The following is a 17,930-nucleotide window of genomic DNA, read 5'->3' as shown; positions in this document are numbered from 1 at the left end:
AGACGGACGTCTGGCCTGAGGCTCGGGGAACACGGGGGAGGAAGGCCGGCGTCTGAGCGTCGCGTGGTGCCTCTCGGCGCCGCGCTCACCCTCAGGGTGTGGTGCTCCTGGGCCAGGTAGGACAGGATGTGGGGGTTGAGGACGGCGGCCTCCAGGAAGTGGCTCCACAGGGCGGCCAGCTGGGAGCACAGCCGGCTCACGTCCCGGTTGATCTGCTCCGCCACCTTCTCGTGGTCGTCCTGTAGCTGATGGGGGGGGGGGGGGGGAGAAACATGTATAGATGCATGTAATATCAAACTGAATCCACACATGCATGTATATGCGATATATTCAGAGAGAAGTCGTGATCGTTTACCGTCTCAATGAGCCCCTTCGCACTAAATACTACATTGTAATTACATCCATCGCCTAACTAATATTGTCTAAGCTGAAATTCACTGCTATAGTAAAACATTAAATAAAATACAGCATTACTTAATCAGTTAATCCAAAAGTCCTCTTGTGTTGGTTGGCGTTGAAACCAAAAATAAATCATAATCCCTCAGAACCAAACATCTAGATGAAGACATTACTTTGTTGTCTTATTTTGGTAGCAGGTAGCCGCAAAATAGTGTTTTTGTATACCCCCCGAAATTTGAAAAGGCAACAAATAAACAACATTAAAAAAAGAATTACAAAGAAATCATATCAATGTGAAAGTAACAGTAGAGACGTGTGTCTCTGACAGTGGAATGAAGGTACCTGTAACTCTGCAGTGAGCTGACTCAGAGTTTCGTCTACAGGCAGCACGTCTGTGGACAGAAACATTACAGGAGCATGTAATTCATTCAAGTCATGTATTTTATTTTGAAAATTGTTTCAATACAAATAATAACTTCAGGACATTTTATTTAAATATTGAACAACACAAATTAAATAATTCAATATATTTTGGGGATTTAAGACTAAAACTATAATATAGGGAATATATGAATGAAATCAAACAAAATTAATTGTTTCTGTGGAAAGAAACATTACAAAAACATATACTTCATTAAAGTCATGTATTTTATTTTGAAAATTGTTTCAATACAAATATTAACTTCAGGACAATTTTTTTAAATATTGAACAACAACACAAATCAAATAATTCAATATATTTTTGGGGATTTAGAACTAAACCTATAATATAGGGAATTTATGGATGAAATAAAACAAAATAAATTGTTAAATGTCATGAAGTACATCTCATTTTGAGATAGTGTTTCTCTTTCTGGCTCTATACTATTTTACTCCACTTTATCTATTTGACAGTTTAGTTTACAGTCAATACAAATATATCATGTATTTATAAGATATCATGCATTTAACTAGTCCCCAATATATGAAATAAAAAAAAAAAATCATTTCCACAATGTGTCACTGGGCCTATTTCCTCCACATGGGGCCTATTTCCTCCACATGGGGCCTATTTCCTCCACATGGAGCCTATCACCTCCACTCCCAACAGTAAAGTATTGTGTGAAACACTTTTAGAGCCGTGAGCTTGTGATGTTGCAGAGAGGTTTTCTGTCGGGAGACTTTGAACTCCCCTTTAGGAAGGAGTGCAGTTCCCCTTTAACAAGTCTTCTGGGGAGTTTGTGCTTCTCTAATGTTTGTCAGTTAAAAAACAAAAAAAAGAGGGAATTATTTACTTGTTTCACGACCTCACGAACAATATCTCTGTCTTCTGTCAACGTGCATTTGGCTTAATTGAGTCCAACTGAAGGGAGATTGATGCCACCTGGGGTTAAGGTGTGTATTCCAGAGCTCAACCCTGATTGGCCACAGGGAGCAGCAGAAGGTATAAGAGGTCCTGAAAGGCCAGCAGAGCAGCTTGGTCTGTTCTTGGCCATCTGCTCTGTGTTTCTGCTCATTAATTATCTGTTCTTGGCCATGTGCTCTTTACTGCTGCTCATTAATGATCTGTTCTCTGCCATGTTCTCTGTGTTTCTGCTCATTAATTATCTGCAGAGGACCCGACGTGATAAACCTCATGACGTGGTCGATGTTGCCCATTTAGATGCCGGTCAGAATACATTTAGTTACTCTGGAAAATCGACCCCAGCATGCTGGTCCACCCACTACCAACCATACAAGCACATTAAGATGTTGCTTATTCGATAGTAACAATTCATTATTTAGTGTTATATCATAATACTCTGAAAGGTGTCAATGCAAACAATTATTATAAAAAATAGTTTCTTTTATTCAAAGAAATAAAGACTTAACTATGGGATCTCCAAAATGTTAATTTCCAATAGAACTTAGATATATTTATAAATACATATACATTTATATGTATAAATATATATATATTTATATTTATAAATATATATATTTATATATATTTATATAAAAATATAGTTAATTTGAAGGCTAGAAATTTGAATACTGAATTTATATTGAAAAAAGAAAAGATAATATTCACATATCACCTGAGTCCAGTGGCGTCTGCTGCAGCTGTGGTATTTCCTTCCTCAGCGCGGCGTGGTAGCCGTGGAGGCCGCCGTGCGCCACCAGCAGGAGGCGACAGAGCCGCCGGTGCCACGTGTGAGCTCTCTGCAGGCGGTTCTCGCTGGGCAGATAGAAGCTCCCCTGCGGAGCGGGAGACACGAGGAAATGTCAGAATGCTATGTAGGCAGGGATGGATTAACCAACGGGCCTACCGGGCCCATGAGCTCAGGGGGCCCCTGGGCCTGAGCCTCCGCGCGTGACGTCGCTGTTATTAACATTGTATTGATATGAATATGATGATATGACACGATGCGCCGTAGCCGGTATATGCTAGGCTTAAGTCATTCATGTCAGTAACAGGGCCCCAATAGTCCTACTGAGGGATGGATTACCGAACGAGACTACCGGCACCAAGGGCCCATGAGCTCAGGGGGCCCCTAATCCAGAGCCTCTGCGTGAAGTAGCTGTTATTAACTTTGTATTGATATGAACTCATGATGGCGCCGCGGACGGCCGCCTCGGTGCGTTGGTGCGCGATGTTTTTTGTTGTTTTCGTCTTAAATACTGTTTTCTGCTGTGATTCCCGGAGCTCTTTCACCAGAGAAGAGCTCATGAACATCAGGGGAACAACTCCAGCGGATTTATTTCCAACGTTTTTAACTTCTGTGGAGTTACTGGACATTTTTGTGAAAGGTGTGCTCACCGCCACGCGTGAGACGCCGTCGGAGAGGAAACGTTCAGGGCGCTGGGCCACGAAACGGGATCTCGTACAGCGCTGCCGGGCATATTTCTCTCAATGTCCGCTCACTGTGCAACAAACTGGACGAACTCCAGCTGCTGGTGGGGAGAGACAGAGACTTCTCCTCATCCTCCGTCCTGTGTTTTACGGAATCATGGCTAAGTGGATCGATACCAGATTCTGCGCTCCAGCTCGCTGGCTTCCAGCTGTTCCGAGCGGACCGGGTCACGGAGCTCTCCGGAAAAACAAAGGGTGGAGGAATCTGCTTCTACCTCAACAACGGCTGGTGCAACGACGTAACGGTGATTCTACAGCACTGTTCGCCGGACCTGGAATCTTTTATCATCCACTGCAAACCCTTCTACTCCCCACGTGAGTTCGCTTCATTCATCCTGGCCGGAGTTTACATGCCGCCGCAGGGAAATGTGCAGGAGGCACAGCGGACCCTCGCCGAACAGATACGGTGTGTGGAGCGGACCTACCCGGACTCTTTAGTTATTGTACTCGGGGATTTTAACAAAGGAAACCTCAGCCACGAACTTCCTAAATATAGACAGTTAATTAGATAGATAGATAGATAGATAGATATATACTTTATTAATCCCCAAGGGGAAATTTGTCGAGCCAGTAGCAGCAACACACAAGAATAAAAATAAAAATAAAAAACACAAATATAAGAAGGGTTAGGGTGATCTGGCAAGAGGTGAACTGTTGTAGAGCCTCATAGCCGTCGGCAGGAATGTTCTCCTGTATCTGTCCTTGTGGCAGCGGAGCGTGAGGAGACGTTTGGAGAAAGTACTCCTCTGTCCCTGTAGGAGGTGGTGGAGAGGGTGGTCCGGGTTGTCCACTATGGACACAAGTTTCTTCAACGTCCTCCTCTCCACCACCTGTTCCAGGTGCTCCAGCTGGCAGCCGATGATGGAGCCAGCCTTCCTAACCAGTTTGTTAAGACGGCTGGTGTCACGGCCCGATGCTGCTCCCCAGCAGACAATGGCAAATTGCAGCACACTGGCCACAACCGATTGGTAGAATAACTCCATCATCTTTCTGTACACGTTGAAGGATCAAGCTTTCTCAGGAAAAGAGTCGACTCATCCCCTTCTTGTACACAGCGTTGATGTTGGCCTTCCAGTTCAGTCGGCTGTCGATGGAGACGCCCAGGTACTTGTACTCCTCCACCATGTCCACGTCCACTCCCAGGACACTCAGAGGTGTAGGAGCTGTCGCCTTCCTCCTGAAGTCCACCACCATCTCTCTGGTCTTGGCCACGTTCAGCCGCAGGTGGTTCTCATCGCCCACTTTACAAAGTCACTCACCACTGCCCTGTACTCCTCCTCCCGTCCATCCCTAATACACCCGACCACTGCAGAATCATCAGAGTACTTCTGCAGATGGCATGACTCCGTGTTGTACTGGAAGTCACTGGTGTACAGGGTGAAGAGGAAGGAGACAGAACAGTTCCTGTGGGGCTCAACATCACTGACCACCGTTCCAGACAGCACACGCCCATTCTGACAAACTGTGGTCTGCCTGTGAGGTAGTCAGTGATCCAGGAGATGGTGGACGCGTCACACCGCCACGCAGCTTCTCACTCAGCAGCAGTGGCTGGATGGTGTTAAATGCACTGGAGAAGTCAAAAAGTGACTCTCACAGAGACACCGGTTCCATCCAGGTGCGACTGAGCTCGTTGCAGCAGGTAGATGATGGCGTCGTCCACTCCCACATGAGGCCGGTAAGCAAATTGCAGAGGGTCCAGCGACGATTTCACCTGCGGCCGGAGGTGGGCCAAGACCAGCCTCTCAAGCACCTTCATCACATGGGAGGTGAGGGCGACCGGTCGGTAGTCGTTGAGGCCAGATGGTGTTGACTTCTTGGGGACAGGGACCAGGCACGACGTCTTCCACCGGGACCTCCCCCAGCCTCAGGCTGAGGTTGAAGAGGCGCTGCAGGACACCAGACAGCTGGGTGGCGCAGGTCTTTAGGACCCTGGGGCTGATGCCATCAGGACCTTCAGCTCTGCGCTGGTGTAGTTTCTCCAGCTGTCTTCTCACCTGGTCAGTCGTCACAGAGAGAGGGGGGAGGGTGGAGGCCCATTGTTATTGAGGGCTCGGTGGATGTGCAGCTCAGCAGGGGGGACAGAGGGGGGTTGGTGTTTGGGAGGTGTGATGTGTGGAGGAGACAGGAGAGGGCTGTGAACTGAACCTATTGAAAAAACAGTTCAGCTCGTTGGACCTCTCCAGGAGCCCCTGGCTGTCTCCCTCCACCTTGAAGCCAGTTATCTGCTTCATGCCAGACCACACCTCCCTTGTGTTGTTCAGCTGGAGTTTGGCCTCCAGCTTCCTCCTGTAGGAGTCCTTGCCCTCCTGAGCTTCACCTTTAGGTTGCGCTGGGCTTTCCTCAGCTCATCCCTGTCTCCAGACCTGAAAGCAGCTTTCTTCATGTTAAGAAGCGCCTTCAGGTCCCTGGTGATCCAGGGCTTGTTGTTGGGAAGCAGCGCACAGTCCGTGATGGGATGGTGGTGTGTTCACAGAACTTGATGTATTCCGTGATGCAGTCGGTCATACTGTTGATGTCCTCCCGTGCGGTCCACACAACACATCCCAGTCCGTTGACTCGAAGCAGTCCTGTAGGCGTCGTTAGCCTCCAGAGACCACCTCCTCACAGTACTGGTGGTCACCGCAGCCTCTTCACCAGAGGAACATACCTGGGTGTCAGCGGACCAGGTCATGATCAGACCTGCCGAGGGGAAGGGCAGTGGCGCTGTAGTCGTCCTTAGTATTAGCATACAGCAAGTCCAGAGTTTTATTGTTCCTTGTTGGGCAGTCTATGTATTGATGGAAGGTTGGCAGAGCTTTTTCCAATGTGGTGTGGTTAAAGTCACCAGTGATAGCCATGAATGCTCCAGGCTGATGATTCAGCAGAGCAGACACAGTGGAGTGGATGGTGTCCACAGCTTCCTCAGCGTCAGCTGATGGCGGCACGTACGACAACCACAATGGCGGACGTGAACTCTCTCGGCAAATAGTACGGGCGCATCCCCACGGCCAACAGTTCAATGTTCGGGCTACAGAAGCGCTCCTTCACGCACACATGGTCCGGGTGGCACCACCGTTCATTCACATAAACAGCGATCCCGCCCCCCCTCTTCTTACCGCTCTGTGTAGCGTCTCTGTCAGCCCGAACAGTCCTGAAGCCGGGTACAGACGCGCTGTGATCCGGATAGTCCGCGTGCAGCCACGTCTCAGTGAAGCACAAGAGGCTGCTCTCACGGAAGATCCTCTCAGTCATTACCAGCGCGCCGAGCTCATCCGTCTTATTCGCCAAAGACCTCACGTTCCCCGTTATGATCGACGGTACCGAGGGTTTGTATCTCCTCGTTTTAGCCCTCCGCTTGACACCCGATCTGCAACCGCGAGCCCTCCTCCGTAGCTCCAGCGGTATCACAGGTCTTTCTCCAGGCAGGAGCTTCGGCCTGCACAGCGCGATCAGCTGAGCACGCGAGTAGACGACGGTCCCCGTCATTGTTTTGCTGTGGCTCTCCGATACTCACGACAAAGTGAACAAAAGCCACAGTAGAATTATTGAAAAAAGTAGTTATGGTCCAGTGTCCGACCGTAACTAAGACAAACGTGAAAGAAAAGAAAAAGAAAAAGAGAGGAAAAGTGCAAAAAAAGACAATAAAATAAAAGCAAAACGCCACTACTGAAACAAGCAGCCGTTGGCACAGCGCCATTTTTAAATGCCCTACTAGAGAGAAGAGCATTCTGGACCACTGCTACACAACAATCAGCAGGGCCTATCACGCCGTCCCTCGAGCTGCACTGGGAAACTCTGACCACGTCATGGTTCATCTGATTCCCTCATACAGGCAGAGACTAAAGCTCTGCAAACCTGTGGTGAGGAAGTTCAAGAAGTGGACCAGTGAGGCTCTGGAGGATCTACGGGCGTGCTTGGACTGTACTGACTGGGATGTCTTCAGGACTGCTACCAACAGCCTGGATGAGTACACAGAGGCTGTAACTTCCTACATCAGCTTCTGTGAGGACAGCTGTATTCCATCCAGCTCCAGGGTGAGTTCTAACAACGACAAACCCTGGTTCACAGCGGAGCTCAGGAAGCTAAGACTGCAGAAGGACCAGGCATTCAGGAGTGGGGACAAGGACCTGTACACAGAGTCCAAATACAGGTTTAGCAAGGCGGTGAGAGATGCTAAACGACTGTACTCTGAGAAACTGCAACAGCAGCTCTCAGCAAACGACTCTGCTTCTGTCTGGAGAGGCTCAGGCAGATCACCAACTACAAGCCCAAATCACCCCACTCCATGAACAATGTGCTTCTGGCAGACGAGCTCAATGAGTTCTACTGCCGCTTTGAAAGACAATGGAGCAGTCCTGAGACCATCCCCCACAGCCCCATCAACAAGCCACAGACCATCAGCCCAGCCTCCGCCAGCCCATCAGGGGCTCACACCTCTGGAGCACCCTCCATCAACTCAGCGACCCTCGCCATCCTGGAGAGAGCGTCAACAGGCTGTTTAAAAGCAGAACCCATAAAGCAGCGGGCCCGGACTCCGTCTCCCCCTCCACCCTGAAGCACTGTGCTGACCAGCTGTCTCCGGTGTTCACCGACATCTTCAACACCTCCCTGGAGACATGCCACGTTCCAGCCTGCTTCAAGGCCTCCACCATCATACCGTCCCAAAAACCCAAGATCACAGGACTCAATGACTACAGGCCCGTCGCCCTGACCTCTGTGGTCATGAAGTCCTTTGAACGCTTGGTCCTGTCACACCTTAAGACCATCACCGACCCACTCCTGGACCCCCTGCAGTTCGCCTACAGAGCCAACAGGTCTGCAGATGACACAGTCAACATGGCCCTTCACTACATCCTCCAGCATCTGGACTCCCCAGGAACCTACGCCAGGATCCTGTTTGTGGACTTCAGCTCTGCTTTCAATACAATCATCCCGTCCCTGCTGCAGGACAAGCTCTCCCAGCTGCACGTGCCCGACTCCACCTGCAGGTGGATCACAGACTTCCTGACCGACAGGAAGCAGCACGTGAGGCTGGGGAAACACGTCTCAGGCTCCCGGACCACCAGCACAGGTTCCCCCAAGGCTGTGTTCTCTCCCCTCTGCTGTTCTCCCTGTACACCAACAGCTGCACCTCCAGTCACCAGTCCGTCAAGCTCCTAAAGTTCGCGGATGACACCACCCTCATTGGGCTCATCTCTGGTGGGGACGAGACCGCCTACAGGTGGGAGACGGACCACCTGGTGACCTGGTGCAGCCAGAACAACCTGGAGCTCAACGCTCTGAAGACAGTGGAGATGGTTGTGGATTTCAGGAGGAATGCAGCCCCACCCGCCCTCTCATCCTGTGTGACTCCCCCGTCGACGCTGTGGAGTCCCTCCGCTTCCTGGGCTCCATCATCACCCAGGACCTCAAGTGGGAGCTGAACATCGGCTCCATCACCAAGAAGGCCCAGCAGAGGATGTTCTTCCTGAGGCAGCTGAGGAAATTCAACCTGCCAGGGAAAATGATGGTACAATTCTACACGGCCATCGTTGAGTCCATCATCTGCTCCTCCATCACCGTCTGGCACCCTGCAGCCACAGCCAAAGACAAGTGCAGCTGCAGAGCATCATCCGCTCGGCCGAGAGGGTTATCGGCTGCAATCTGCCTTCCCTCCAGGTCCTGTTCACTTCCAGGTCACTGAAGCGGGCCAGAAAGATTGTCGCTGACCCCTCCCACACTGGACACTCCCTGTTCGAGTCCCTCCCCTCGGGAAGGAGGCTGCGGTCCATCAGGACAAAGACCTCCCGCCACACCAAAATATTTTTCCCGTCGGCAGTCGGGCTCATCAATGGAGCTGACTGACTGTCACCCCCAGGACTACCACCTCTTCTTCCACCTTCCTCTCTCCTCCTTCTTCCCGCTCCTTCCTCTTCCTCCTCCTCCTTCTTCCTCCCACTCCTCCTCCCTCATCCTTCCTCTTCCCTCCTGGAGGCCTCCTCCACACACGTCACTTTAACATGCACTTTAACTTGAGGCCTCCTCCACACACATGCCACTTTATTTACATGCACTTTAATTAAACACTTAAACACACGCCACGTGTAACATACACTTTTAACTAAAACACACCACTTGAAGCACACACCCAAACACTTTCACATTATTTGTTGTCTTTCTGTCGTGTTGATTGTTGTTTGTTTGTCATGTCCAAATGTTGCACCTTCCGCCAAAAAAAATTCCTCGTTTGTGTAAACATTCCTGGCAATAAAACTGTTTCTGATTCTGATTCTGATTCTGATATGATGATATGACACGATGCACCATAGCCGGTATATGCTAGGCTTAAGTCATTCATGTCATGGTCATATAATTCGCGTTATGTTGTCTGCTCAGCTCCGGTATCGTTGTTCCATACGGACTGTTTTGTTAGCGATTTTTTTTTTTTTTTTTTTTTTTGCGGGTGGGGAGGGGGGGCATTGACACGTCCAGGCCCAGGGGCCCGTGGTTTCTTAATCCGTCCATGTATGTAGGCCACAAGTCACCGCCCAAGGAAACGTCTCGCCTTCATCACCGACACGGACCCGACATTTACAGTTCGTGTGTACATTGAGCCCACCTGGTGATAAAAGGAGTGGGGTTTCTTCTCTTTCTGAGGGGTAAGGGATAAGATGACCACGTTGAAGATCAAACACGACGTGGAGGGACGAACCCTATAACACGGCGGGCGGCTGTGAAACGGATCGATACGCGCTCGTGGCCTCGGGAGGAGGCGAACGCTTCCTCGTTATATGACCTTTAAAATAATAAAACCAGGACAGGAAGTTGACACAGAATCCGAGGCGCCGATGTTTGCCCCGGAGGCCTGAATGAGTAAAAGAGACACATGGCCGAGTGGAGATAAGATGACACGCGGAAAAAAATATATACAATATAGAATCTTTCCATTTAGGTGTTTTAAAAAAAATAGATTGACAGAGTTGGAGGAAAGTTCTTCTGGTTGTTCTTCGTAGAACCACCAAACTTTTCAAAGAGCCATTTAAGAACCATTATTTTTCTGTGTGTGATTAAAAAATATATTTTTTCTTTTTTTTACTGTCCGTCACCGTTTTACGGGGTGTGTCTGAAACTTAGTTTAATGAGTGAAACTTAGTTTAATGAGTGATTGATGATTTATGACTCTCATAAAAGGAGATTTTTTAAATCTCAATGAGGATTTTCCTGGTTGAATAAATAAAATAAATAAAATAAATTGAAAAAGCTAAAGAAAGCGGCTTGATGAGTAACATGTCATGGAAAAGAGAAACAAGATAATCCTTTAGCTTGACTACTTCATCCCAAACTGTTCATACTAGTACATGTCTTACCACCTTCTCTATCGTGTCTTCTTTACATTTAGTATTCTTTCTTAGTGTTATTTCTATAACTGTTGACTCTGCACTACATCTCCAATGTGTCTGGACTGTTGTTCTAGGGGCAGAAATGGTAAATAAAAACCTTTAATCTTGAATCTTAAACATGAGCTGTAATGAGTACTTGTCCCCAGGAGATGGCGGTAGAGAAGTATTCAGTGAACTCCACCACACTGCCATTTTTCAATAATCATTGAGTGCAACTGGTTCAGATCACCAGGCCTCCGTACTTTAGCCACGCCTCTAATTTAAATCCATCTTCCCGGGCTGCCCCACCCAATCGGCTGTCACCCAAACTGTATATTTTTCTGTGTGAACTAGCAATTATTCCAAAAATCATAGTTTCTAAAAAATTCGAAAAACGTCTCGGATGTTTTTTAGTCGTATGTCAGCTGATGCGAGAATTTCTTCTTCTTCTTTTTTTGCTGCTGTTGATGAAACGTTTCCAACTTTAACTTTCGACAAACGGATCGTAAACACGAGGTCCCCGGTTCCATCCCCGCTCTCCCCCGTTAGCTGCATGTCGATGTGTCCTTGAGCAAGGCACTGAACCCCCAGGGCGCTTCACTGCAGCTCACTGCTACTTCATCACTCAGGACGGGTTAAATGTAGAGAACACATTTTATATATGTATAAAACTATATGTAATATGACAAATATGGTTTTCATATAGGAATATATATATATATATATATATACATATGTGTGTGTGTGTGTATATATGTATGTTTATATATATATATATATATATATATGATATGATGTATGTGTGTTATTTACACCACTAACAGGGGAGGAGGAGGAGGGAGATGAGGGGGGAGGAGAGAGGGAGAAGGAAGGAGAAGAAGGAGGAGGGAGATGGGGAGGAAGGAGGAGAATGAGGAAGAGGTGGTGGTGGAGGAGGACGAGGAGGAGGAGGAGGAGGAGGAGTGAGATGAGGGAGGGAGAAGGAAGGAGGAGGGAGGGGGACGAGGGAAGAGGAGGGAGAAAGATGAGAACGGAGGGAAGAGGAGGAGGAGAAAGGAGGGAAGAGGAGGAGGAGGGAGGAGGAGAAGGGAGAGGAGGGAGGAGGATGAGAACGAAGGGAGGAGAAGGAGAAGGGAGGAGAAGGAGAATGAGGTAACGGTGGTGGAGGAGGAGGAGATGGGGGAGGGGGAGGAGGGAGGAGAAGGAGGACGAGGTGGTGGAGGAGGAGGAGGAGGAGGAGTGAGATGAGGGAGGGAGAAAGAAGGAGGAGGAGGGAGGGGACGAGGAGGGAGATGAGGGAGGAACGTAGAGGAGGGAGAGGAGGGAGAAGGAGGAGAAAGGAGGGAAGAGGAGGAGGAGGAGGAGGAGGAGGAGGAGGCGCTCTGTGCTGGTTTCACCTGCAGCCATGGAGGACGTGGCGCTCCTTGTGAGCAGAACTCATTACTGTGATCAAACGCTGCCCCCCCGCCTCGCTAAACACCGGCTTATTAAAGCGCCCGGCCGGGGGGGGGGGGGGGACAGACCAGGAGGTGTGTTAGATGAGGAGGTGGGAGGTGTGTGTGTGTGTTGGGGGGGGGGGGGGTGGTAGCATGGCGCTCATTAAGGTTTACAGTGACCTGAGAGATGGAAAAGAAAATGGAACCGACAGCTGAACACGAGCCGAACAGTCTGGACACAGACGTCCTGACCTTTGACCTCACGTCGGATCAGGAACAACTGACCTTTGACCTCACGTCGGATCAGGAACAACTCCCAACAAACGTAAAAGATTAGTACATGTATTGAACTGCATATTGATGAGAGCGTGTGTCGTATGAAAGCTCGAGCCAGAGAGGCGCTATAACGATGTTTCTGCACTCGAGGGTCTCAGCGTGACGCCGTCCCGATGCAGTGAGACGCATCCTGTACAATCAGGATCCATAAAGACGATTAACGGCATTTCCGTCATCGTGCAGCAGAGAAGCTCCACCGGACCCCGAAGAGCTGCGAACGCTTCCAGATGCTCCGCATGCCCGGGCAGGCGGGTTCATCAGTGATTATGAAACACCCACAATGCAGCACGGGAATAATCTGTGTGTCGGCCTCTGGGCTTTCAGCCTTTTAAGAGTCGGAGCTCCCAACAGGTCCAGGATCAGGGCTTTGAATGCTGCTGATTCCGGGTGACACGCCCCAAAAAACACAAATCACAACTAAATCCATCGGCATCCCGCCCCCCCCCCCCCCCCCAAAAAAAAACCTCAGATCACGTTGTGACGTCATCGCTCGGCTGAACTCCTGAAGGTCGACGTACCTCAGAGGTCAGGGGCTTGCAGTAGCCGGCGCCGAACACCAGGTTCTCGACCGACATGGCGGACGGGTCGCTCGGGCTCTCCGGCGAGCCCTTCCCCAGCCAAGAGCCCCTCCCTGTCCGCGCAAAGCTGCAGAGGAAACACGTGCAGGGACACACCGTGAGTGTGTGAGTGAGTGTGTGTGTGTGTGTGTGTGTGTGTGTGTGTAGACGGATAAGCTGCTGCTGTTCCAATCAATCAGGTGCTGCGGTAATCTACGTGACATCGACGGCGGGATTCATCAGATAAGTGTGTTTGGAAATCTACCCGGCTAACGGAGGTACGCTTCTAAGTGTGGATGCCAAAACAAATGAGGGAAGAGGGAAATATCTGTTACAGTTCTTCCATTGTAACCATGGATACAGTTTCAGTTATTACTATCAAGATGACCAGCTCTAAAATTCAATACGACATTTCCCATTCTCTGAAAATGAGGCAGTCGTGCAGCTTTAGCGTTAGCTGCTATCAAAGTTCAGGCGAACATTAAGTCTCTCCTGTTCCTTTAGAAGTCCAATGACTCCAGTAATATTACACAAGCAATGCAATTTAAAAGGAAAATGAGCTGGAAATAATAAAAACTCAGCCAGGAAGTCGTTGTTTTTTCACTCGTGGAGTTAACGCGAGCTTAATTAGCTAGCTAACGACGGTTGATACGAGTCATTTCAGCTGTCAACATGGACAGATGTTGTCTAGGAAACGGAACGCTGCTTTTAGCTCCCTCTTTCTGAAATCGAGGATCCGATGTAGGAGAGGAATATATCATCATGTTTTGTTTCTACCTTTACCTTTTCAGTCTTTCTGGTTTGTATAATATATAGAATATTATTGTATTGTATTGCAATGATTGACTGAATAAAATACACAACAACAACAAAAACAATGTTTTCAAGATGACAAGACGTTTTAGTCGTAAACCGGCATAGCAACGGTAACTATGGAAGACGGGATATGACTTTTGAGGGTCCATGAAGGGTCTTTCTGGCTCTACCTGATCAGCGGCTGGTGTAAGGCCACCAGTGAGGCGTGTATGGAGACGGAGATGACGGACAGGTGGAAGTAGTCGAACATGACGGGGACGTGGTGGTGGAGGCCGGTCCGCGGGTGGAAGTGGAGGCTGAGGGTCCGACTGCTGATCAACGGGACGGTCGCTATCTCCGCCAGCCTGGGGAGGGAAGAGAGAGAGAAACGTTACTTATTCTTGATTTGAGGTATTTTCACCATCTTTAGTGCTCAAGCTAATCAATATGTAAAGACAGATGTAACACACATGAGTTTCTCTGTGCTACGATGCTATAATGCTGATGCAGATTGTATTGCATAAGACTAAAACGTGAACGCTTATATCTCTTTCTTCTGGGCCTAGAGAGCCTTGTCCTCGAAGAAGACCTTGAAGATGATGCACATGACATGAAGTCATTTTTATCCAAAGAGACTCAAAAGAAGGGATTCAACCACGAGGACAAACAGAACGACAAGAATCAAGACAGTAAAGTGTCTTCAAGAAAGCCATAGTACAAAAATACCACGAGTAATACCATGAGTAATACTGAGTAATACCACGAGTAATACTGAGTAATACTATGAGTAATACCACGAGTAATACCACAAGTAATACCACGAGTAATACTGAGTAATACCACGAGTAATACTGAGTAATACCATGAGTAATACTGAGTAATACTATGAGTAATACTGAGTAATACCACGAGTAATACTGAGTAATACCACGAGTAATACTGAGTAATACCATGAGTAATACTGAGTAATACCATGAGTAATACTGAGTAATACTATGAGTAATACCACGAGTAATACCACGAGTAATACAACAAGTAATACTGAGTAATACCATGAGTAATACTGAGTAATACCATGAGTAATACTGAGTAATACTATGAGTAATACCACGAGTAATACAACAAGTAATACTGAGTAATACCACGAGTAATACTGAGTAATACCACGAGTAATACTGAGTAATACCATGAGTAATACCACAAGTAATACCACAAGTAATTCCACTAGTAATATTATAATACCATAAATTATACTATAAGTAATACTTTAAGTAATACCATGAGTATGAAGTGTAAATCTGTTTTTATTCAAGGTTCAGTGAAAATGTGTTTTTAGTTTCCGGAGTGAGACTGAAGAAGAGCAGCTAGCGTTGATGCTACTCTCCAAGCGGCTCCATAGCTCCTGTGAGGACCATACTCACACAACGCCGAATTAACAGTTTAAACACAAACGCTTGACAGCACTTGGCACTAATGTGCAGCTGCGGGACAATAAATAACCAGTTTCCCCCCAGTTCCTTTTGCCACGTGCTACGGAACGTATAATATTTCTCCTTCTATTCGTCCCGAGCCGACGGAAACTAATCCCAGTGATCGTGTTTTTGCCGGCACAGAAGTTGTGATCAGGTGCTTGAAGAGATGGCTGCGAGCCAAGAGACGTAATCGCTCATATTCGTGCCTAGTTAGCATTGTCACTCGCACATTAAAAGCTGCACAAGGGGAAAGTCTAGTGTTCTCACACACACACACACACACTTTTACAAATTGCTCAAAAAACCTACTGTTGCTCATTGTCGGTGAAATGAAGGTCCAGCTTCAGCTGGAAGTCCAGCTCGCTCAGGGCCTCCTCCACCTGCATGGGGCCCGGTAACAGGTTGGCGATGCACGGACACAACATCATGAAAATACTTCATGGAAACATCCATACATTGTCATGTTACCTCATGAAATCTAATACAAAAGGTGCTTGAATAGCAGTTTTGTACATTCGTTAGCTGAGAACTCCGTCGAATTTTGCTAGATTTGAAGTCTTAACTAGTTTCAATCAATCCGGTGCTGCAGTAATCTATGTGACGCTCGGCTTGAAACCTTGAGTTTGTGATATTGACGGCTGGATTCATCAGATAAGTGTTTGGAAATCTATCCGGCTAACGGAGGTACGCCAAAACAAATCAGGGAAGAGGGAAATATATGTTGTAGTTCTTCCGTCGGTATCATGGATACTGTTGCTTTTATTGTTTTCACTATCAAGATGACCAGCTCTGCAATTAAATACGACATTTCCAATTCTCTGAAAATGAGGCAGTCGTGCAGCTTTAGCTTTAGCGTTAGCTGCTATCAAAGTTCAGGCTAACATTAACTCGGTCCTGCTCTTTTAGAAATCCAATAACTCCATTATTATTACACAAGCAATGAAATTTAAAAGGAAAATGAGCTGGAAATAATAAAAACTCAGCCAGAAAGTCGTTGTTTTTTTTACTCGTGGAGTTAACGCTAGCTTAATTAGATAGCTAACGACGGTTGATACGAGTCATTTCAACTGTCAACATAGACTTAACTTAACTAGTTTTCTCTGGAGCACGTATTGCATACGAGTCACCAAAGAGGCGAGGAAGCAGACGTGTCAACGAAGAGGACCAGTGATCCCAAATGAGTACCCGATGGACATGTACACTATTATACAGAATGCAGATGAATACCGCTGTTTAGCTCAAGATGCTAACGTGACTGGCGTTGATTGGTTATTACGTTTTTATGTTCTCTGTGTGATCTGAAACCTTGGTGCGAGTTGAACAGAGATGAATTACTCTCGCGTTCAAAGAGCCATAGAATACACACGTTTATGGAAATGCACCTTATTCAAATTTGGAAAAGAAAAGAAAAAAGAAGGTAGGAGCACAGAACAAAAGGCGGTGGCGTGAATCGAGCCGTCTGAAGATTGAAGGGTCAAAGTGTTGCTCATTATAATAACAGTGGCGCACAGTCTTTCCTCTCGTTCCCTTTGCATTTAATCTAATTTAAAAGCAAACGTAGAAAATCTTTGCTTTGATTAATCAGGCGTTAATCTGTGCACAGGCGAGGAAGAAGAAGAAGAAGAAGAAGAAGAAGAAGAAGAAGAAGAAGAAGAAGAGGAAGAGGAAGAGGGGCTATTTTTGGTCCGGCCGCGCTATCTGTGGCTGCGAGCGGCTGATAACCTCCGGGAAGGTTAATGAGTCGGGAGCCTTCGGGGGAGGGGGAGCGCTTACGGCTGAAATCTGATACGCCCGGCAGCTCCTCCGCCTCCACCTGGACGTCTGTATTTAATGAAAAGCTTCTAGGATTAGAAATCAGGGGGGGGGGGGGGGGGGCATCCACGTGAGACAGAATACCCAGCGTTCAGAGCGGGGATGGAGAGCAGCTGTGATGTCACCGTTTGAGCCACGGCCATCGGCTGGATGACTAGCTTCCAGCGGGGGAGGGGCCGTCTCAACTCCCACCGCATCGCGGCCTCGGGGCCCCTCACAGCTGATCCACCTGAGCTCCGGTGGCTCCCGACAACAACAACAAGACGACAGAGCGGCTGTCTTTGGGGCGCGTCTATAACTGTCGGGCAGGTTGACACGCCCATCGTTTGGACGTAACATGCGAGCGGTCTGGGGGGGGGGGGGGGGAGGCCATTTTGATTCTTCTGTCAATTAAAGCACGTAGATTCCATGAGACAAGTTGTTGAACTCAATATTCCTCATGAAAGAAGATTCACTTCACCTCAAATGGTGTAGCTTCAGAAGACGAGAGCTGGAGAAGTATTGAATTAATCTGATGGATTTTTGGTCTTTCCAAGCTTTTTTAAGGCCTCTGATCCGAAAATGGCATCAACAAACTAAAAAGGCTGAATCTCTGCAACCACTAGGGGGCTATTTTAATCATTTTTACAATTTTAAAATTGTTTAAAATTTTGTTCAGATGTGTAGATATCAGTTGATATGTGACTGGGTAAGAGTAAATGAAGAAAAAATATGAAAATGTGAGGTTCTAATTGAAAAAAAGCCCTTCCAGGATGATGATATCTTTGGAATGAAGCAGCTGAAAGATTTAAAACTCTCACAAATCATATTAAAATATGTGAACATTCTCCCTGCAAATTTTTTTTTAAATGGCTAGCTGATTCTTGTAGCCCAGGCTCTGTTGTGATGTGCAACATTAATATATTTGCTTGTTT

The 17,930-nt window shown here is 47.5% G+C and overlaps 1 protein-coding gene across 1 annotated transcript in view; it reads right to left on the bottom strand.

The window, feature by feature from the left end:
* Positions 1-17,930, bottom strand: part of fam135b (family with sequence similarity 135 member B) — a 51,186-nt gene that overhangs the window by 16,860 nt on the left and 16,396 nt on the right. The window contains exons 4-9 of the mRNA XM_056426455.1: positions 15,514-15,584; positions 13,924-14,097; positions 12,899-13,025; positions 2,457-2,616; positions 742-791; positions 90-245 (exon numbers count right to left, since the gene is read on the bottom strand). Of these exons, the coding sequence (XP_056282430.1) occupies positions 90-245; positions 742-791; positions 2,457-2,616; positions 12,899-13,025; positions 13,924-14,097; positions 15,514-15,584 (738 nt within the window). The remainder of the gene's footprint in view (positions 1-89; positions 246-741; positions 792-2,456; positions 2,617-12,898; positions 13,026-13,923; positions 14,098-15,513; positions 15,585-17,930) is intronic.

The sequence above is a fragment of the Pseudoliparis swirei genome, chromosome 1, assembly GCF_029220125.1.
Source record: "Pseudoliparis swirei isolate HS2019 ecotype Mariana Trench chromosome 1, NWPU_hadal_v1, whole genome shotgun sequence".
NCBI classification, from domain to species: Eukaryota; Metazoa; Chordata; class Actinopteri; order Perciformes; family Liparidae; genus Pseudoliparis; species Pseudoliparis swirei.
The sequence above is the reverse complement of the archived record's forward strand: the minus strand, read 5'-3'. Positions and strand labels throughout refer to the sequence as shown.